The following is a 23,941-nucleotide window of genomic DNA, read 5'->3' on the forward strand; positions in this document are numbered from 1 at the left end:
AAGAGATTTACGTGTGTATTATTATAACACAGGTGAACAGTAAGCCATACAAGCCTTTTCTCTCGTCCCTGATCTATTCTTACAACTGATTCCCATCCTCCTGCTGTGCGAAATCACACACTGACCTCTCTTCCATCACAGTCTCCGCCCATTCAACGCCACGCCGACCTTACAACTGTCAGCACATCTGGCCAATGAGAATTCAGTTTCCCATTTATGGTATACCTCATTGCCCAATCACGTGTCTTAAGAGGCGGGCACGTTGTGGGCCTGGTTTTCAGGTTTGGTTGCTGAGGTAAGCTCTCGTTTGAAATTTCTGACTTTTCTTTCATGATATTTTTATTCCCCATTGTGTGTTTGTGTAGACTATCGTTATATACGGCTATGTGATGTTGTTTCAGTTAAAATAAAGAGTGTTTGCCGGGTAACAGTCGCTCAGAGCTTGATCGGTGAAGCGCTGCAAAGTATCTCAAGCATAGAGAACAACGGTGATTTTTTTCAACTATGACAACCGTTTATTGATTCTGATCAATGGCTGTATCACATCTAAAAATGTTGAAACGTATAAAAGCAGTTGTGTCTGGATTATCATCTCTATATAAACAAGTTCACTCATTGTAAGTTTATATTATAAATAGACATTTGCTTTGTTGGTCAGTGTATAAACAAGCTGCTTTTATTTTTCTATTGTTCACATCAATATAGCTAACTCTGACAGGTTTGTTTACATATGTTTTAGCCCGCTGTTGGTGGCCCTCTGCATGCTGACAAGGAAGAAACACGTGTGAACAAAAACCTAACGTTCAGCACAGTTTGAGAGAGTAATTATCTGTTGTTTGCACAATGTTGCGCTACTTTCAGAGTGCCAATACACCCTGCTGTTTGAGGTGACTTAACTGCCGATCAGAGGAGACCACACACAACCACACCTCTTGTACAAGCAGACTTCTCTACCGGATGGTTTTGAATACTATGTGGAAGCGGACAACTTTTTACTTTTGGCATTTTTAAACGGGATGGATTTTGAGGACACATAACTTGGATATACGTTTTGTATTTTTGCTTTTGGGATTTTTTTTCCCCTTCAGTGGAGTTAATCAAGTTTGAAGCTTACTTCTGGAAGGGAACTGACTTCAAGAACTAAAATGGACCAAGCCAGCGGCGGGGAGGATCCCAACAAGCCCTCTAAAAAGAAGTCCAGTGAGGATGAGGGTAAAAACAAAAAGCTGGTGGGTATTCTAAGTAGATCACATTTATTGCATGAAATTTCAATTTAAAAGAGCAAGTTGCAGAAAGTTAAAGCATCTGTAGAGGTACAGAACACGCTGTCAACACATAACATCAGGCTAACGGTATCGATGTTATTATTTTTTAATGTATCCCCTACAGAGTGGCTGTAATAGCAGTCAGAGTTTAGTAAATCAGATACTGTTATGCTGAGTGCTTCAATTTTCAAGGCACTAAGTAGATCATGTGATCATCTTATCAATGCTTTTCCTGAAAGTTTTTTTTTTTTTTTCTGAAGAGTGCTCTTGTTGTGACAGCTGGACCTGTATGCCTCACATGTTCATACAGACCTTGCTACTGGATTACTTATTGCGCAGTGCGATACACGTGGTTATTGTGGGACTTTTATTAACCCTGTGAGTGTGGGTGATTGATAAAGGGTGACCATAGTCAGTTTGTGGGCAGTGTCTGTCAGATAACAACTGTAAACTTCGATTGGCATTGGTTCATTTCTGGCTTCCACGTCTGCTCTGCCTGCTGAAGTAATCTGGATATAGAGAGAAGTGTGCATATTTGAAAAGGAGTACAACCTGACTCCTTTGACATTAGACATTAGTGGTTCACTGGTGTTATCAAGCAGTTCCTTTCTGTAAGTAGATGTGGTTATAGTTGAGGGATTTGTTATCGGTACTTTGCAAAGTTTGCATTTTACAATATGATAACCAAGCTTGTGGTGCAGGACATTAACAACAAAAGTAGAAATGGAATACATTCCACTTAAATGTCACTTTAAAGCCAAAAATGTCAATGGTTTTTATTCTTATACTGTTTAAAAGACTAACCAAAGTAGTGAATTCTTGTGAAATAGGAAGGCTGGTGTCCAGCAACTTTTAGATGTGTCTCTACTTCAACACAGCCAAGTCAAGTTATTAGGTCATTAGTACAAATCTGGAGAACTTGACTGCAAACTGAAGAGGTAATTTGGCTATTTCAATCAGGGACACATCTACAAGTTGTATTACACTGGTGGAGTTGAAGACCCCTGTTTTACAATATATCGGTAACTCAAAATCAGAAAGACTGGATTAAAAGCAATTTTGAACATAAAATTTCAAAACTTACCACATATTCTTAATTTGATATATGTCTGGAGTTTGACTGGGGCATTTTTAGCGATAAATATGCTGCATTCCTAATCTTTACATTGTAGCTCTGTGATGTTGCCGTGCTGGAAGGTGAATCTTTGCCCTAATTTTTGCCCAAGTATTTTGTGGCCTCGGATTGTCCTCTTTTCAGTACCATTTTACGCTGATAAGCTTTCTTATTCCGGTCAAGGAAAAAATATTCCCACACCATAATGCTGCCACCCCAAAACTTTTCACTGTGAGGAATGCTTTTTTTGGGGTGCTGTGCACTGTTAGCTTTCCACTAAACATCCATTGTGACCAATAGATTTTATTTTGTTTTCCCAACTGATTAAATCAACTTCTCCCACATGTTTTCAAACTTTTCCACAGCAATATCTTTGAGTTGACTGATGTGCTCCTTGGTCTTCTTGATGCTGTTAATGCGGAAAAAGTTCAAGGCGTATGAATACTTTTGCAAGGCAATGTAATTAGAGTTAGTTAGTGTCAGGATGATCTAAAGCCAACAGTTACCACATTAAAGACAGTGTTAAGCACACTGTTCAGCAATGCTCTTTGGAGATATTGAAACTATTGTTGGTGGGTAATTACACGATTAAAGACAAAAAGCTTCCCATAGTCTTCTGGTTTTCTCACTAGGAGTTGGAGCGTGAAGTTATTGAGGAAAATCTGACTGCAGCTGAGTGACATCAGTTCTTAGCTGCCAATAGCAAAGCAGAAGCATGTGCTAAAATAATGTTTTCTGTTTCAGTACATCTTAAAATAGATTTGATTATACATGAGTTTTTATTTCCCCGAGTATTTTCCTGTGTTCAGTAACTTCTGTTTACTAAATAGCGAACAAATTGCATAGCTTTCTATCAGTTCCGAGAAGCACTGCCTCTTTATGTAATTTGCTACAATTTTATCAACAATTTTACTTTCAGGCCGTCAGAAAGGAATCCTCTGTCAACTTTGAAGTAATCTGTTTGTTTAGCTAGCAATAATTATTGTTTATGACTGCATTAAGCCTTTATCTATGAGGAAAAGCTCTTTCGCATCAACTCCACGTCAGACACAGATCCTAATGCATTTCACTGTCTGATGGTAGCACACGGTGGACTACACTGCAGTGTGTGGACTGATGCTAAAGTCTCCTCTGTGGAAGCAGAGCATGGATTCAACTTCTATAGCAAAATTATAATTGTCTCAGAAGTTATCTGAAGGAGTCAAACAAGCAAAATCTAATGGCACTTGCTTATGCTGCAGTCTCCATTGATTCATCTGATCATGCACAAACATCCAGTCTGGATCCACGCCTAGACTGAGTTCATGCAAGGATGCATTAGGTCAACTGAGGTCATTTTCAGTGTTTTGACATGGATTTCTTTGTAATTTGACAGTTCATAAGAACGTCAGAGCATTAAGGCCTATAAATAACGTGGTCTTGGAGTTTCTGTCAAATTTCTGTCAGAACAAATGCATTTCTAGATTAATTTCACATATTTGGAAGAAAAAATTGAATATTTTCTAATATAATTTAAACAACTGTGAAATTTATTTTGTAATTATTCAAAAAGGGGCTAGTTTGTTCAAGAGTTTTCTTCTCCTTGTTCCATTTTAAAGTCAAAAGTATGCATTTGTGACTCAATGACACTTGTTAAATCAGGTGAATAAATTTGTGAAATGTTGTAGATTTCATCCATGCATTTTCTGTTCACCCTTTGTCCCTAATGGGGTCGGGAGGGTTGCTGGTGCCCATCTCCAGCTACGTTGCGGGCGAGAGGCGAGGTTCACCCTGGACAGGTTGCCAGTCTGTTGTAGATTTGCAAGGAAAAATTTGCATTAAGCCAAAGATCTGTGAGGGAAAATATCACTTCAATTAATTAGAGAAAAACTCTGAATTTATCTAAGATTATAAAGTCAATCATTTGTGGTAAAAATGTCAAAATACCTCCAAGTATTAAGTAGTAAATCTAGGAGATTTGCATAATTTCATATGTATTTCTAATTTTAATATGTCAGAAAATCTTAGTCCCAATATTAAACACTTATAACTGCCTGTTTTCATAGGTCAAACACAAAATATACCTTAACATGTAGTAATGTATACACTGTGGAAGCCATCTTTGTAGTACCACAGAAGCTAACACCCATAGTCTTCCTTATTTCCTCTCTCTTAGGATACAGCCAATCAGCACAAAGAAAAAGGAATGGTGCTTCTGGATTGGCTGTGTTAAATAGCATCGCCCCATCTGCGAATAAACGAGAAGTCCACAAAAAAAAAATCCATGAATACTGTACCACAAATGGGGGGAGTTTGCTGTACCCAATGTTCCCAAGATGCTCTTTGTTGGAGTTGTCTTACAGTGAGATTGTTCTGCTGCTATAAAAGTCCATGTTTGACTCCCTCACAATAAGAAGCAAGCAAACCAAAAAACAATGTATTTTCCAGGATTACATAAATCTGAGGATTACAGAGCGGTGCTTGTTTTAGTTTTGGAGTTGACTGCACCCAATATAGTCACTCTATTGTAATTGTTTTTTGATAATCCTTTACAATCAGTCACAAATTTGTTTTGTCCCTCTTTTTTTGTGTTGTGGCCTAAGTAACTCTAAAAAGCACAACTACAGTGAATAAATGCATCTTATCCTTACTGGCTCACTGTATTTGTGATTTTTAAAGACCTTTCTACATATTTCATTTTTGCATGTACCATAACTGGATCTGCAATAACTGGTCATTCAGGTCTGACCAGTCATGCTTAAATCTGTCTACTTGTACTAGTATCATCCAGGATTAATGTCAGTGCAAGGTCTGAACAGGCCTATAGAGCGACTAACTGATTAAAAATGGCCAGGATTTTTGTGTAGACATTTATTCACCATGTGTAAAAACACTCAGAGTACCCATTTGTAAATGGATCACCCCATATGTGTGATACGACCACAGTGAAAAGGGCAGCGCTACCACATGACACAGTCTGGGAATTTATGAACATCTTGACTGTTAACTTCTACTACTCTAATGTGGTGTTTTCAGCTTGCAGTAAATTGTTTGCAGGCGCAAAGTCGAGACAAAGTTTGGCGATAAGATGTGCCAGACAGGAAATCCCTGACTGGACTGAAGTTGCATATTTTCCCAGAGCTAGGGTGGTGTTTCAAGAAACTGTAATGACTTCACCACCTAATATCACTTCTGAGGCGCTTGTGTAAGACGAGCAGTTTTGGTTTCTGAAGGCAGTCATGGCCAGGCATGTTCCTTGTTGCTCAATTTTCCTCTAGTCTAAAGTATAGCTGTTTGCAGAAATTTCAACAGAGCTCTGAATTGAGGGAGGAAGTGATTTTTCATCCCTGGGAGGAGCCTTGATTTATTCTCTTCTGTTTATTCCCACTGCAAGTCACCTATTTTTTTGCACCATAGTTTGGTTGTAAACATGCAAGACACATGAAACAAACATTTAAATGTAACAGATTTTGATGGTTTCACATGTAGTAACACCGATAAGTAGGTTAGTCTGAAAAATAACTCAAGATGCCAAGATTTGGGGTTAAATACTTAAAATGCCATGCAGATTCAAGAATAGGCTAATGTCTGTCATCACACTCTCATTTCTGCCTAAAGCAAAGTTAAAGTTGGGCTTTAAGGGAGAAGCTCTGAGAACTGAGTGTTTATTCAACAAGTTTCTGTGCAGGATTACATCATTTGGATTACGAGGCCCCATGTTGCAGAGACTCTGCCAAGGACAATCACATAACTCTTCAGTGTTTTGAGAGAAACTCTCCTCAAAACCTGCCAGTTTTCTGAAGCCATTTGTTTCCATACTGTTATTGAAGTGATAATATGGCACCGTGCCATTCATTGGAGCAGGAAGATGGAATGAGGTCTTTAAAAGGAATTTAGTTGTGCTTGTTTGGCAAGAAGGGAGAAATATGTCCTCTGTGCATACCAGAGTTAAATATGACCTCAGAGTGCAGATTGAGAAAGGGATACCTCCCACTCTATTAAAAAAAAAAGAGCAAAAACAATTGGGCTGTATATTTTTCGTCAGATCATGCATACCTTTAACCTACAACATCAGAGAGGAAAACAGGCTTTGGATCCATTCTTATGAGTTTTAGATAGCCTAGATAAAACAATGATTATGGCTTTTCACAGCTAGTCAAATCTAGTCTCAAATCTCACAACTTCTGTCTCTGCTTAGGCATAAATTAATTTTCTGTGTTATTATAAAGAGTATTAGTATATTCAGAAATTCTCTTATAAAAATGCATTTATATGCCAACAAATCATTTATTAATTAAACTGATGAATATTATTTATGTGAACATGCTTTAAAATGTTTAAATCAAAATTTTTACATAAATAAATTTAACCTGTTTTTCATGCAGTCTTGTATGTTGGATTGTACACAGTAAAAGTCCCTTAAACTTTCCCATATTTTGTAACAATAAAACTAACTTCAATGTATCTGATTGGAATCTTATTTGATCGATCAACTTTGAGGCTCAGTGCAACTACCTTCAGAAGTCATCTGGATTGTAAGTAGTTATTTTTGAGTCCAGACTTTAAATTTCATATTTACTCATTCTCTATCCAATCTTACCAAACTCCAGCTATTTTACATAGAACACTTGGGAAATTTTTAGTCTGTAGGTGTGTCAGGGATTTGCACAGACCAGCCAGAGAGAAGAAACACTGAAAACTTCCTAAAATAATTCCTAATTTATTTGCAAAAATGTAAAAAATAAAAAAATAATAATAATACTAGTTGGGCCCAGAAGTCAACTTAACAGACTTGAACTTGTGTAGTAACACAGAAAAGTCAAGCACAAACTGAACTGATGAACAAAATATCAGGGAAACTTAAATAGTGGCTGATCAGACCATTGCTGACACACAATGGTTAGTAAACTAACATACAAACTTAACTGATAAACAAACCAGCCAAACTTTAATGTGACAAAATTTGGAAAAGCTTAGGTTAAGACTATTTTTGCAAGCCACTGCAGGTTTCTACATAAGAAATGCAGAATTGCACTTTAAAGCAATGTTTTTGATATGCAAATGAGCTGTGTGATCAATTTGTTCATGATGAATCATCTGGAGCTTTCCATTTGGCGGAGCATGCTGACTAATGAAAGGTGCAAACACAACTGAGAAATTCCTGACATACTCTATCATGATACAAGCCTTGCAGTAATACTGATAGCTGTGTCTGTTTGTGGATAGTTTGTGGCAGCCATCTGTGACAAGTACATATTTCAACAATTTGTATCCCTTCAACACTGATTAGTCGATCTTTTCTTCTGTAGGGCTTTTGATTAAAATTTAAATATGTTGAGAATTAACCGGATAGTTGGCCAGTGGTGCTTTTTGGAGTCATGCTTATCAAAATTGATCAACCTGTTGATGTGAGATCCAAGATTAAATTACTTTGCCCTGAAATTTAAAGACATCCACACATTTTCATTCTTTTTTTTTTTTCTTTTTAACCATCGGACAAGGACTACAGAAACTAAAAACTATTTATAAAAATTCTGAAACGAAGCCAGAATTCTGAAGTGTTTTTCCCAGAATTTCTTTCTTCCCAGAATCCCAGAATCCTGATGTTTTTTTTTAGTTCTAACTTCAGTCTGGAAATTCTGACTTTTTTTGTTCTTCAGAATTCTGACATGATTTTCTTAGAATTTGGAATTTATCCTCAGAAATCTGACATTTTTCTCAGTTCTGACATTTTTTCCCTCAGAATTCGGACATTTTTTTTCTTTCGACATTCATGCAGATTGGCACAAAGGAGCAGCTAACTTTATTGACAGCGATGAGTTAAGCAGGAGGTGAATAACTTTCTGAGGAACTTGTTGGATTTAAGTGATTTTTTTTTTCTTTCTTTTTTTTTTTGTGGTTTATTTTTGTTTCAGTGGCCATAATCCTCTTCCATAAATGATCATTTTATAATATTGAGACCATTTAAGGAATGTTTCAATGAGAATCCTAAAGTTTCATCCAATTGGTTAAAAAATGTCTTTATTTTTCTGTTGCTGAACCTACACATATTCCAAACTTTACTTAAAGTCAGATCATACTTGTTTGTAACTCTGGACTCAATGTAACATTTTAAATGTGAAAAAATAAGAAAAGCTTGTTGCTAGCAAGCAAACTGATGGCTAATCAAGCTACATGTAGAACTCCAGAAAAGCACATGTGGGTTTCTGCTTGAATGCCTTCAAATGACTGGAAAAACATGCTGGGGGGATGTGGCTGCAGAAATTTATCTTTGGGAGATGAGTAAGATCCATAAAAGCAAAGGGAAATCACGTCTCACTATTTGAGGGACAGAAAGGCAAATAGGAGATTTGTTACAGAAATTTAAGCTGTATTGACGAAGCTGTGCCATCAGGAGTAGTGATATAACAGTTCTGTGTTTTTATTAGAGATAAGTTGTGAACAAAAGTGCTTCAGTAAACTTGATGCTTGTGTTTTTTAACCTCTGTGCCCTGGACCCCTCTGCCCTGCTTGATTCAGATGTGTCTGCTCCAACGCAGCTGACTTCAGTGATTGAATCAGTTCCTCAGCATGACATCAACTTCAGCAGAAAGCTGCTAATTAGCCGTCAGCTAATATCAGGTGTGATGAAGCAGGTCGGCATTAAAACATGCAGGGCAGTGTGCTCTGAGGGGCAGCTACAGAATGCAGGAACAGAAAGTTTCAGTAGGTGTCTGAGAAAAGAAAGTTACTATACGGAACATGAAAGATTTGTTTTAGGTATTTGAAATCGTTTGAACTCCTGCTGTCGTATTAGTAATTTTATAGTCTAATAGAACATATATGTCAAAGGGCACATTATTGGTCCAATCAAAGTACACTGATTACAAAAAAGCTGATGTGTTCCGCTTGTATGGATGTATGTCTTCTTTAAACAGCTATTTAGATTTGATCACATTTACCAAAATGAAATAAAACAGAGAAGTAAGGTTCAGGCTTTATTGAGCAATTTAATTGATATATTCTGATTTCCAAATAAATCGGGCAATAATTTCAAGCAGAAAAACAAACAAAAAAAACCAAATCATTTGCATGGACCAGATGGGATAAGCAGGAATTGGCACAGCAAATCTTTTCTTTTTTTATGGCAGCAATAAACAATTGGTGTTAAATGATTGATGTCCTTAATACTGAGGATTTTCTTGACTTTTTGTTTCTTTTCTACAGTAGAAAAGAAACAAATTTTCAGTCCATGTGGATGATGAGAAGCCGTGTAAAGAAATTACCTTGAAAATTACATATTAGGATTTTCTCAATTGAAACTGAATGTATGTTGTAGTATAAAAATGCAGGATATGATTATTTCTTCTTTGCAGTTAGAAAACATTTCTGCAGAAATACTCCCTTCTCTTAGCCTCTCTGAAACAAAGATGTTTTAGTCACTTTGTGCTGCTTTAAAGGGCATATATATTATGTTCCTCTTCAGTTATATTCTGCCTTAGAGCTCACCACAGTTATCAGTTTCCATGTCTGAACTTGAGAAATATGTAAAAAAAAAAAAAAGAAGTTTAGTTCTGTTGCTTGGAGACCTAACAAACTGGCACCAGTTATAGGAAGCACATGATTGTGCAATTTTTACTTCTTTTCAACAGGCTTACTGCTGGACGTTATGGTTAGGAGGTTAAAAGACTCAAAAAAACATCGATAGCTAGACATCAAGAGAAAATGCTATAGCTTTCTGTGTAGCAGAAGTGTGATCTCTTATGTTTTCTTTCTTCAGTTTTGGGTTGAATCTTCCCTTAAAAATTTATGTTTGCACTACATAATCTGAGTTGAATAAAGTGTTTCTGATGGAAAGTCCAATAAGCAACCACACATCAAATAATAAATACAACCACAGATTGATAATCTTCAGGGTAGCACTTTTATGGGTTCTGCTTTTTGTTTTTTGTCTTTTTTTTAAGTGACCATGACTCAGTAGTCTCTTTTTGTTTGAAAGTTTTTTTTTTTGTTTTTTTTTTCAAATGATCTGTTCTTGTTTGTTTCTTATTTAATTAAAACCTATTAAAAATGAAAAGATTATTGCATTTCACATTTCATTCGTTCAATGAAAGACCTTTTCTGGTTTGGTGGTATAAAAATATACTGTGTGCTCTTGAAAAAAACACATTCTGTAAAATAAAAACAAGATAAATCTCTGTAAACTAAGCCAAAATACACGTCTTGCAGCGCAATAGCTAAACATAGGTCTTTGTCATTGCTCTATGGGGGAGCTGGAAATCCATGTGTTCTACAGAGGACCTTTAAATTATATATTTAGATTAAGTCGTTATATTAATAGTTCAGTTTTGTGCAGCAATTTAAGTTAAACACATTAAACTCTGGGAATGTTCTACTCAGTTCAGCAGCTTTATTGAATTTATCAAATATGTTAGAAATCATAGTTCCAGTTTTGAAGAACAGGACGTTAAATAAATTACTCTTGACATACTCAAATATGTTTCACCAAGCAAAGCCTGCAGTTGAGAAATCAAAAATATAAAACTGCCATTTTTAAGTTGGAATAAAGTGAACAAGGCAGGGAGTTATCTTTAGCTTGGGACAGTTTTGACAGTATCACATTGTGAATCATGTTCATGTGGCATTTGAAGATTTTTAGCACTTTGATTTATGACTTTCAGAGACGCCTCAGGGAATTATTTTAAGTTTTGCTAGCATGCGGGTAGCACAAGTTGTCAGCTTGTTGTAGATTTCATGCTGTGCTTTTTTGCCTCAGTCCTGTTTGGTTAGTCTTGTGATACAGTAAAGTTTTCCATGTAGTAGTCTTGTCTTTTATTTTGTGCTGGTTTGTAAACACAAAGACAATAGTGTTGGGCTGACATGTGAAAACCAGCAGGAAGTTGACCACATTTCAGTGCTATGATGGCATTCAGGAAGTGGGAGACAGGAAGTGGCTCAGAATGCTTCAGTAGCACAGCAGAGGAAACCCTCAAATTCATTGGTTGGATGTAACTCTGGAATAAGCCTAGTTTGTAAAGATCACTGGGTGGGACATAAGGCAAAAAGGACATTTAATCATCTCCTGAAGATAATAGCTGTACATTAGAACAGAAATGTCTGTTTTTATGTTTCAGGAAGTGAATCACACTTTCATCGTGGCTATAGTTGCACTGAGCGGTTTGATGATTAATGACTGAAGGATGTTTTGACTGAGTGGCTGTAGTCATATGCGCACCAGGATGAACATGTTTTCCCATCTGTCACTTATATTAAAAGAGTTCTGCAGGGGACATTTTTCCACTCCTAAAATAATTATGTTTTTTAATAGTCATAAGCTTTACTTAAAAAATCTATGATCAAATATAGCTTTCTTGATAGTTGTGATTCTGTTTTTTCCCCCCTAGTTTTGAAGTTGCAGATCTGAGTCACACAGTGTGACATGCTTATAGACTGATTCAGTTCCTTCTCACTAAATTACAACATAATCAAGAAGCGACTTCTTTTCCGTTATTCAATTTGAACACAATTTCTGTTTATCCTAATGATCATAACGACTCAAATATAGTCTCTCAGAGCAATAAAAATAAATTTTTTATTACAGAGAAATTATGCTGTGGGCCTATTAATCAAGGGGTAGACTTCTGGCTTTACAGTTGTGTGCTAGTCAGTCAAGAATGGTAAACAACAAAACATATAGCCGTGAAAGTTTCAGAAAAACTGCAGCTGGAGTCTGTGTCCTCACCTAAACGTATCCAGCACATGGGGTGCAGCTGTCACATTCCTCATGTCAGGCTTCTGCTAAACCAGAGGCAGCATCAGAAGTGTCTCAGTTAAAAGAAAAAGGAGTGGACTGTTGCTCTGTGGTCTAAAGTCCCCTTTTTGGAGTTTATATGAAAGCAATGTTTGCATTTCATACGAGTATCAGAATCACAGAGTCTATAGAGTCTTTGGGAAGAGTGAAGTGGCACAGAAGTAAAGCTTTATGAAGCCCATTGTGAGGCTTCCACAACCAGTGATGTTTTGGAGAGCCATGGCGTTGTTGACTTAGGAAAGACTAAGACACTCAATGCAGTAATGAGGGTTTACTATCATCATTGAATCTGAATCTTTGAGGTAAATTCCTGAAATCAACTTTTTGATATTCTTCTTATTTTTTTTGAGATAATGAAAAGTATTAAAAGTTTTAAACATGATTATTTTATTTATTTACCCAGAGTGTCTCGTTGAGATTAAAAATCTCCTTTACAAGAGTGCCCTGGGCTATACAGCTTCAGTAGCACCTTTAGACATTTTCCACCTTTGTACATTTTAAAAACATTTGATTCTAGTTAAACAAATGTCATAAAACCTATCCGGCTCTTGTTCTTCAAGAGCCCTTTAAAACCAACAACTCAATCTTTGAAAAGTTGCTGATCCATGCCGAAGGAAAAATTGTCACTGATCTTTATTACGTAACCATGTTTTAAAATCTTGTAATAGCGATAAACTTTACTAGAATGTTAACTTTCATTGGTAATGTCACATGTATCTCAAATACCAGGGATAATCTTTAGAACCTCCTTGACTGAAACCGTTGTAAGGTAGGCATATCAGAGGGACCGTTCAGTCAGTTTGCAGTGTTTTACTTGTCAGTTATTTGCAAAAGTTAATTGGCAATATTAGTTTCATCAATCTGTAAAGTGCAAATCACTCTGTGTTTAATGTTGACCAGTTTAGAACCTTTTTGAAACCTCTGCTGTATTTAATGGCTTCATATTGGTTCTAGTGAGAGTAGCGCACCATTAGGATGTTTCTTTCATCAGAAACAGAGATGACCCGAAGGCAGTTCTGTACTTTCTCGTTTCTTGTGCAGTCACATGGTTGGGTCATCCAGTGTGAAGTCATTCAGATTTTAGCTGCTGTGGCTTCTATATACTTCCTCTTTTCAGAAGTTGCCTTTTTAAGAAGCCGTAAACAATGTCTGTGCCTTTTCTGAACAAGATTCAACGACCTGTAACTTTTTTTTTTAAGTATTAGCTGGTAATGAAAACTGTAAGGCATTTTTTTGTTAGTAATTTACTGATGTCTTGGGATGTTTTGGTTCTAATGGCAAAATCCTTAGGTCTCTGCTTTTTTCAGCAAATTAGTTAGGTTTTTTGTTGTATTTTCAAAACCGATTCTCTGTTACTGTTCTTTTACTGTATCTGCTGCTTTTTATTGTGCTCCAATATATCTATAGCCTTTCTTTACTCTTTATGTTATTCAGATCTATTTCTTGTAGATCGAACTGCTGGTGTTTGTGAGGGTTGGGGACCAGAGCTGCCCAAGAAAAGCTCAAATCTGTGCATATTTGAAACACTAATATACAATATCCACTAGACGGTTTCTTTCTTTGGTTAGATTATTTTTTCAGAATTGGCTGATCCAAATGAGGATCACATTGAAAGTAAAATGCAACAAATTGTAATGTACAGCTGTCAGATTAAATGCAATTTCATTAAAAAGGACATTTCAGCATTTTTATAACCATTTACCTCTAATCCACGAGAATACAGTACGGATTTGCAAAGAAGCAAACTGCAGACAAAATCATGCTTTGTATTTTTATTTTATGTCCATGAACTTAACCTTTGCATATTCAATTTTTTTCTGTAAATCGTGGATTGATTAGATGAACTAGAAGATAACCACAATCACACAAATGTGAAGATATGGTGTTTAATTTAATGTTATTTTCCAGAAACTTTAGTATACAATGGCAAAAGAAACCAGGTGATGCTGACAGACATTTATTGGACTTACCGTGTCACATTTCTTGCCTGTAAACTGGGTACATTGTTTTTCATTGGGTATCAGAGATAAAAAGCTGATCTCCAAGTTAGTCTGTTCCATCTTTCTTCAGTTCTTTTGAAGACCTAAATACACCAAATGATGAGAAACTGTGTTTGACATGTTCATTTAGAGTCTGAAGACTAACTTCTTTCTGATTTGCTTTTCCAAATGGCTAATAAGAGTGAATGTTTAATGGACAGCTCTAATTCCAATTCAACAGGTTGAATCAGGGTCTGACAGTGTAAAAAGTGCAATTCAAACCAGAAAGACTCAGTTTGGTACTTACAGTTGTCTGTATTCACGCCCAAAATGTCTGATGATGTTTGTTCACATGTGGAGCACATTTGGAGGTTGTAATTACATGTTGACAACATTTATTAGACACTTTAATGAGTTTATTCTGATCTGATTTGGTTACACAGAGGGAATTCTGTGCAGCTTGATGCCACTCCCTCAAATTGCTCATATTAGAAGCATTACTGTTCATATTATTTGATTACACAAACATAATTTGGGTAATTAGAAAAAGAAGCCCTCTAATTCCTGAACTAGATTGACCTTTGGTGTATTTAGTTAAATGAAAGCTTCATGTTTCTTCTACACTTAATGGAATCAGAATAGTAACTTTGGATAAATTATAGTAAATAAATTGATGCAGCATGCCTTTTTTTCATAAACACCTAGAGTAGGTGCTCTTTTGGTTAAATGCTGAGCAAATTAAGTCTGGGACCCCTTAAACAGTAATTTATGAACTTCTCATTTATGGTTTACAATCTTGAGATATACTCCACTTGTGTTGCTGAGGTGAAATTAGCAGAAGCTCAGGAAATGTGTTGTGACATTATAATGTTCAGTCTGTGAATAAAGTTACCACCCACTGCAGTTTTCTTTAGTTTTTTGTCACACTCAAACATTTCAAAACATTAAACAAACTTTAATATTGGACAAGACAACCAGAGTTGGTAGGGGGGAAAAAAAAAGTCTTCCATGTGATGATTTTGTTTAGGGGCAAAAAGTTAGCTATGTCCTGGTTGGTCTAGCTATGTGTAAAAGAAATTGTTCCATTACAAAATGACTATGATCGACTGCATTTTTAAAAGTTCTTCTCATTTCCATTGACCATATCCAGATCTGATTTCTGCCAGACCAAAAAAAAAACAAAAAAACAAAGCACTTAAAATAGAACCTGTTTGACAGCATGAAGTTGGCTAAATTCTATCAAAAAGCAACACATAATGATTTGAGATTAATACCTTTGGGACACTACAGTGAGAGTTGTAATCCACAAGTTGGGATAAAAGAAGAATAAAGAGAAAAGAATGCATGCCTATCTAGTGGCCTAGTCAAAGTCCGGATTGATATGCTGTGTTAGGACTTTAAGCAGACAGTTCCCGCTGAAAAAAAAACCACACTACGTGTGAATCATGACTATTTAAAGGATTTTCTCTTCAGCGATGTTGGATTTGTTGCTGCAAAGGGTGGCACAACCAGTTATTAGGTTTAAGGGGACAGTTACTGTTTTACTTTGGCCTGATTGGCTTAAATAGTGTTTTTTCTCTTTAATATGTATGTGCATTTTGTATTTAATCTGGCTATCTTCTAATAAAAAAAAAAGTTTGATCTTGAATATTTAATGATGACAATAAAAATAAAGACAGGATAAATTCATAATGGAGTAAATTTTATTTCTAGACAATCCCTTCATATGGCTGTAACTAATTAAAGTAAGACCTAATTTCCTTCAAGTTGTTTTACAAAGGCGTCGTGGTCTCTGATTTTTATGGTGATAGTTCCAGTGAGTGAGTTAAATACACCATACAGATGCTCAAGTTAAATTAGCTGAGTGCAGGCAGCTTTGCTTTTTAAAAGCGGTGGAGTTATAGTCACTCTGAAGCAGCATTTATCTTCTCTCCGTCTCAGAAGTCAGGTTATTACCTTCGCCACCTGGTATGAGTTTCCAATAAAACAGAACTATTCAACGATATGGTTCACATTCAACTGCAGTTTGCTATGGCGATACTAGAAATTGTTTTGTGAAATATGCATACTGGTACAATTTCGTTTGCCCCAAATTGCCTTTCAAGTTGTGGGATATTGCTTTGTGTTTTCATTTTTGAGGATCTGCATGGACCCATGATCAGATTTGATTAAGGAGGGACCCAGAGCTAATTTGATTAGATTATTTAGTGGAAATATGTGTTTGGTAATAAACATTTATTACAATGAAAAAGTTTACTTTAATAAGCACACAAAGCCCAGAGGACATGGAAGCTTAATTGTTAGGTGTTTAATTGCAATGTTGTGATGCTGCCAAGCTAATGGGCAAGGAAAGGCCCTCAAGTCAAGGCAATTAACCAAACAGTGGTTTGATTGTTGTTAAATTGATTAGAAAATGTTTAAGTACTCTATCTGTAAATTAGCTATTGTTTCACGCAGTTTGCGACTGGCAGAGAATGCTGAGCTTAATGACACATACGCTCTGAGTTAGTAATGGGAAAAGTTGTCGCTCAGGTCAGATTACTGTTGTGAGTAGTGATGAAGCTTTATTAAAGGCATCTAATTGTACCTTGGTGGAACTGATGCTTGTCTGGATTAGTGAGGCCCAGGTGATTACCTGGCTCCCACAGGGAAAAAGGAATCATCTGGATATGATGCATGGGGAAGACGACATGTCTGATATCTGGAAGTGGAATAAAACGTCAGGGAACGTCTGAAACTTGCACAAGATTGACACGTTTTGTTGTATTTAATAGCTTCATCTTCCAACTGTTGATCAGCTGTTGCAGACAAAGCTGGTGACAGATATGGCACTTTATGTGTCTGCACGGAGTTGCCCAGAGCGACAGCTGATGGAGACTCGCAGAGGGAGGTGCAGGTTAAAGCCAATTTGTTTCCTCGCCCCAGTGTCTGTATTTTCCTGATTAGAATAGTGGAGAAATCCACGGCTGGAGGCAGGCTTTATGACCATCACAGCCCCACATCTCCCGACTCATTAGTACTTTACAGCCTAGCACCACAACATATGGCAGAGTTGTTACCGATTCCCATTTGAGGTGTGTTTCAAACGGCCGTCCCTTGCTGAGCCACAACCCTGTGGCAGCGCGCTTTCTTATTGTGTTTGAGGAGAAAATAAACATCTGTTCCAGCTGAAGTTTTGGTGTAAATCTTTTCGGTCCCTGTCACCACAAAAGATGCTCTTCAGAACCAGTACCACTGCAAAGAAATTCATCTTTGTGCCTCGGCAGTGTGCGCTGCTTTTTTTCTTATTTGTTTCACACACATTTTCATTTAAGCAAAACTAACTTGCATGTTTTAAGTGGAAAAACCAATGTGGGTGTCAGGTGGTTTTTCTTTTATTCATTTGTTGTATGTAGGCATGGGCCATTATGAGATTTTGATGATGGAAATACCAGAATTTAACAACATTAAATCAGAAAATGTATTTAAAACATGATCAAGCTACTTTTCTTTGAATAAGGCTCTGGTCCACATAGCCAGAAAAAACAATTGTTATCTTGTATATTCTTAGGCATCCTGCTAAAAGCATTGGTTTGCTTTGATAACTGGCCCATGTCTACATGTGGGTCTTATGTCTCAATTTTGTATCCCTGGGGATCATATACATTACTTTTTTAACTCACTTTATTATTTAGGATCTTTAAGAATCTGTAAATCATTCATTCTTTTCTTTTTCAATTGACAACCAAACATCAACAAAAAGGTTTTTAAATCAGATGCAAGAATCACGCCAAAAAAAAAAAAAAGATCTTGTTTTTCATCTTTTAAATTTTAGTTTTGGCTTAAAATATATGAAATGAAAAACGAGTTGCAGGAACAAATTTTATATCAAGAGGCCAATACTTGTTTTTCCAAAACCTGGAAATTGCGCTTTGTGAAAAAATGTCTGTTATCATTGACATCAGGTGTTATGTTACATTTTTGACATGAAATAGAGCAAACATTAAATATTTTGGCTCCCAAAGCATTGAAATAGAAGTTAAAGGTGTACCATAACCTACCATATCTTTCACAAAAAATATATTAAAGCAAAAGTGCTTTGAATGTACAACTTTAAGCATTACGCAGGTGATTAAATAAAAAGCAGCTTAAATTATCTCTAATTGTGGAAATCTGCATATAAATTCACTTGTATATTAATCCAGAAGAAACATTTGACAAAATTCCACATTTGACAAATGTCCTTCTCACCATATTTCACCCAGAACTCACAATCTTCTGAAGCCAATTTCCGAGCATGGTAGGATGTTCATCTGCTGCAGTGTTCAGGAAATTTCTGAATTCATTAAATTTTGTTTTTCTCTTTATTTCTTTTTCTTTCTTCCCCCAAATGACAAATTTTTTTTTATTTTGGTTGTCAGTTAAAAATGGAAAGCAGAAATGATACACAGACTATTATTGGGTGTCTAATTCACATGTACAGTACTCAGGATTTGCTCACATGTCTAAAACATAAAAGGAGGCACTTCTCCTTCCTGTGAGTCTAAGACATTTAGCATTTGTGCTTCATGGTACAAATGCTGAAAAAAAAAAAAAAACTGTACATGTAAAGACACCTGAGGTGGGACACATTCTGTGGGTTTGGCGGTGTTTTTATTTTCTGTTAGATATTGTTTTTCATATTTATGCCCTCCCTCCAACAGAACATACACATAAAAACACTGGCTGATGATATGGTAAGGTGCTTGGTTTCATTTTGCTGTGACTAGCTTTGTTTCACACATTTTTCACTTGTTTTTCCATGGTTGCATGAAACTTTTAATATTCACCTGTGGATGGATCAAATGTGCCCAACTCCAACTACAGTAGTAGTTGGAGTTGGGCAACTACTAAACAGCTACTGGTTTATTTCCTTGTAACTGTATTATTTTCATACTACATTACCAAGATCATTTTAGGGACTAATTTAACACTGCAAACTGCAGTGTTCAGTTGTTAAAGTACTCTTAATTATTGACATCTGTGGAAAAAAATGTGTAAAAAGGCTTAAAAGTAATTTAATTTGTTGCATTAGTATAATCCCACACACAGAATAATAGAAAATTCTAGCTTTGGTTTGAATACTTTATTTGGGATAAAGTATCCCTACTTTATAAAAAAAGAATATTATCTCTTCCAAGTTTTTGTCAACTCACAGTATAACATTTTTTGGCTATAAATATGGCCTGGCTTACGGGCTGTTTTATTTTTTTTTCAACGTGGGAAAGAAACTGTAAGGAAATATGCTATTCAAGTGAGGTTAGTGTGCATAAACTTTACTGATTAGTCTTACCCATTATTAGACTGAAGAAGGATTTATTTTTCCCAATAAATTACCTTAAAGGATAGATTTCTTTATATTTCTCAGGATCAACTATTAAAAATGGACAAATGCATTCTAGAAATTTAGAAATACTATAATTTTAAGAATTATTTTGAGTCAAACTAGGATCAATTTACTAATGATTTGATTAATTAAAAAAGACCCTAAAGAAACAAAAATGCAATTGCTAATTATATCCTGTAAACTACTGCTACTGTAAAAATTATGTTCATGGCTTTAACACTGAATGTGCAAATCTAACTTCAATCAAACATTTACCGCTCACTCTGAAGTTTCAAAAAAGGGATTGCAGGCTAGTATTTTGAATTGTCATCATTACCACAATTAATACATAAAATCTTTAATATAATTGGATCACAAGCAAATAAAGTTTATCTGCCACTCAGTGAAGAGGAGGTGGGGAAAAAAAAGCTCATTGGAAGAAACCTGTAGCAACAAGACAAAACTTGGCACCATATGTTTACCAGTGATGAGGAAACGGAACATAATCAAAAACCTTCTTGATTTTATACAGTAACATCACTAGAATTAAGCTGATTTATTATCCTTCACGTTTTTTTAACAAATGCTGTCAACATGCAGTACATTTGATCCATTGAGTCATATTTCATTCTCATCTCATTTGCATGACAACCCCTACTCCTAATTACCTGTTACTAAGCAAACCTCATGATCATCCTCCCTGCATGTGTCCCATGTATGTTTTCTACTCTGAGCTAAACTTCCCAGATTTATTCATTTAATTAACTGATGAATTTAATAAGGAATGTTTTTATCGCACACAAATTGTATTTGATATTTTGTCCTTGACTTACTAAAATAGCATCAGAACAAAACAGGTAATTATATCAAATCTGATGGTAAGTAAAGTCCTGAGATGTTTAATGGAATCTTATTATGTTTGATGACATTTGAAACTTGTTTTGCATTTCCTTTCAATGTTAAGAATTAAAAATTGTACTGTTTTATGTCAAGTTTTAAAGCTTTTGATTTTCCTTTCACTTTGCAGCAGCACCTTTTAGCTGTCCTCACAATAGGGGTGTTTAATGTTTACAGTAAATTGTGCACAACTAAGTCCTGCTAGCAGGACATTTTCCAACCTGCTAAAGTACTGGAAGTTTTTATTCCTGGCGGCCTAGACCATTTTTTTGGCCTTTTAAACAGACTGTTGTTGCATTATTTTCATTTCTCAAACGTCATTTTCTTTCAGCGTGATCGTATAACAAGTTTCAGGAAAACTGGGACAAAGAAGGAGAAGCCTTTTATTCAGCACCCAACTGATCCCCTCTCTACCCAAGCCGAACTCCCTCAGCCGCAGCCTTTCTTTGACGAAAGATCCATGAACCTCTCAGAAAAAGAAATAGTTGACCTTTTTGAGAAGATGATGGTAAGCTTTGTTTTCTTTCTTCTCCTTCATTTAATCTTGATATTACAGCTCCTAAGTTCACTCAATAAAAGCATCCAATTTAGAATGTTTCATATAAACAACATGTAGAAGTTCATTTTGAAAAGATCTATTAATTTCTTAGTATTCATGCTTTCCTGTTTTACTGCAGAGGACATTTGTTGTGTAAAACAGTTTTAATATGAAAATGATTGACCTTTTTGAGTTGCTGCAGCTTTTTCCGACTGATTAGAAGCAAAAGTGAAAATATGTCCAGGAGGTCTCCCTAATGACCAATCAAGGTCAGATTAAACTGATGCTGAAAAGTATTGACGTGTATTTCTGAAAATAATAGATTTACATACTCAGCCCTAACTCATTTTATTTTAAATCAATACTACAGAGGATCAAAAAACTTTCAGATCTTGAATATAATCCATGACCTTAAACCAGCTACTCAAACTTGTTGTTATGAATGCCAAAATTGTCTTAAAAGTTAATGTAAATCAAAAAAAATATATATACACACATATTTTTTATTAAAAATGGCAAAAAAAAAAAATGTGTGTGTTTTTCTTTTATTTGCTCAATAGCAAAATAACCATGCAAGATTTAGGTCAGCATAACTGCCTGAATTTTGTGATTTCTTATTATGTGTGCGAGTAAAAGTTGTTGATGTTTGTGCTTTCTTTTTACTATCAAACTTAGATGAATGCAGTAGCCTGGTTAATGGATGAGTAATAATTTATGTCGTACCTAACCAGCAGATAATATCACTGCAGACCCCACATATCCAAAAACCAGCTGCCACAGAGACGGTTTCCTCCCTCAGGCTGTTAATCCAATTGACACAATGAACACTGTACAGCCAGAGTAGCTAGCTACTGTATTGTATAACAAGATATGCATATTTGCATTATATTTTCACATAAAAATTAACAGTTCATATACAATTATTTAAACATAGTGTTGTAATATTTTTATGCTCCTCAAAGTTTGTATATTTATATTAGATGTCTGTTTAAAGTCAAATTCCTTATTTATGCACATAAACTTGGCAAGTAAAGCATATTTTGATAACACTATAAATTTATTAAGACTTTATTTTTCTGTAAAAATGTTGGCCTTAAAAAAGAAGCAACAAAATATGTCAGACTAAATTTGCTTGCAGGTCAAATTTACCATAAAGTTTAAGAGTGAAAACATTACCCAAAGGCTAAAGCTCAGATGATTGAAAAGTTAAAAAATATAAATTAAATTGTAATGCAAATTAAGATAATTGTTGTTTAACTCGTGAACACAGATTAACTAATTAATTCCATTTTCCTGTATGGTTTCCAGTTTTGGGAATTAGTCAGTGTGAGTTTCCAGGCATGCCAGGATGCTGTTTAGTGGGCAGGAAACATCGTCAGTGATGGAGAGAGAAGTTTTGAAAATATCCTTCGCTGCATACAGATGGTTCTCCTCCACCCAGGTGTGAGCCGGCTTAATCAATTTCTGGAGTCTGTTGGTGTTGTACACCCTCAGGCTGTTTTCCCAAAAGTTCTCGGTGTGGTAAATGGCACAGGCCAAGACAAATTCATTCAATGCCGGCAGTCCATGTTGTTTTTTTCAACTCCCTGACCCAAACATCAAAAGCCAGAATATTCCTCACGAGGCAGGACAGAGCAGTAATTCTGTTCTTTTTCTTTTTCAGAAAGCAGTATTGTATTTTCCATTCTTTTTTGCTGTCCAAAACAGAGATTAATGCATGCGTCATTGAGGAGTTAAATGCCTTTTAATTTGTGACTAGAGGAAGTCAGGAGCTCCCCCCACAACTTAACCCTGGATTGAGTGGAAGATAAGGAATTGATTGATGATAAATCAGGCAAGATAGTCGCATAGTCTGAAATGATCTTTTCCCCCTGAGAAATTCTTTGTGAACATTTTTTCCTAAAAAGTGAAGTCAAGCCCTTGCTTTCCTCTGTTGTTGGGAGCCTCTGACAAGTATCTTTGTATTTTGCACGTTCTCCAGAACACTGGAATGACTTTCCCCTTCTCTGTCATTTTATATCATTTTCATTCATTTGAAGCAAATTTTCCATTGACATTTATTAGAAATAATTGTTGTTATATGCAAGAGATCAACAATTAATGAGTAAGTGAACTTTGATCCAGAAATGCACAGCATTATGGGGAATGATACTGCCTGTGGAACACTTTTTTTCAGAAGTTCATGTAATATTTGTGGCTCAAAAGTTTTATTTAGCTTGACCGGGGTCAAGAAATGTCTGGTTTAGACTTTTTTTTCTCATCTCAGAAGTAATTTGTTGCTTAAGAGGCAAAAGCTACCACAAACCCATAAAGACAAACTAAGTAAATAAGCTATATTTATCTGAATTGGTATTGTGGAGCTTTTAATATACTTCTTGGTCTTATCAGTCAGCAATCCTTGCTGGGGCGCCTTGATGAGGCCCGTTTTCTTGTTATTCAAAATTAAAAATTCCTCACATAAAGAATGTGCACATAAGCAGTGTCTACATTTACGCGAAACCAGCCTAACGTTGTTTAACAACACCTAACCTCTGAATGCTTCCAGGAACCTGAATAACGCTTCACAAAATGTATTTCTTTGTTTTAGTACAGCTACAAATAGCAGTCATTTTGACAACTTTCTGTCAAAAGGCAGAAACTTTCTCTTTCTCTTTCAGCGTCACGTCCTTGGTCCAAAAAAATTAAATGACACCAGTGACTCCTTTTACAGCTTGTACACTTTCTTTAATTCAAAGTACAACTGGACTGAGTCATGTTTTAACCTTTGACCATCACATAATCAGTTGCTTTTATGCCTTCAATACATGGTTGTCCTTCAGGGGGGAGACTTTTGCTTTACAGTTTCTGGAAGTACAGAAAGTCCAGTTTTTGTTCTTCCACCTTGAATTGTAACCCTTTTATAAACTGTTTATTATACTTATTTATTTATTTTAAACCCAAACTATTTCAGTGCTTTTAAAGTAGTTTTGATTTTATTATTAAATCAAGAAAGGGAGCAAGCATGCTTTTCTAACTTCTAGATGTATTTTTAATGC

General features: G+C 35.7%; 1 protein-coding gene across 9 annotated transcripts in view; it reads left to right on the plus strand.

The window, feature by feature from the left end:
* Positions 1 to 230: 230 nt before the first annotated feature.
* Positions 231 to 23,941, plus strand: part of diaph2 (diaphanous-related formin 2) — a 439,308-nt gene continuing 415,597 nt past the window's right edge. For 2 of the 9 annotated variants that reach the window (XM_044127181.1, XM_044127177.1), the window contains exons 1-4: positions 265 to 295; positions 740 to 1,229; positions 18,810 to 18,842; positions 20,700 to 20,876. In XM_044127181.1, the coding sequence (XP_043983116.1) occupies positions 1,146 to 1,229; positions 18,810 to 18,842; positions 20,700 to 20,876 (294 nt within the window). In that variant the 5' untranslated portion in view covers positions 265 to 295; positions 740 to 1,145. Of the gene's footprint in view, positions 296 to 469; positions 489 to 739; positions 1,230 to 18,809; positions 18,843 to 20,699; positions 20,877 to 23,941 lie in introns of those variants that run through there. The other 7 variants (XM_044127183.1, XM_044127185.1, XM_044127178.1 and 4 more) reach the window with 6 other exon arrangements.

This window comes from Gambusia affinis, linkage group LG09 (assembly GCF_019740435.1).
Source record: "Gambusia affinis linkage group LG09, SWU_Gaff_1.0, whole genome shotgun sequence".
In the NCBI taxonomy this organism is placed as follows: Eukaryota; Metazoa; Chordata; class Actinopteri; order Cyprinodontiformes; family Poeciliidae; genus Gambusia; species Gambusia affinis.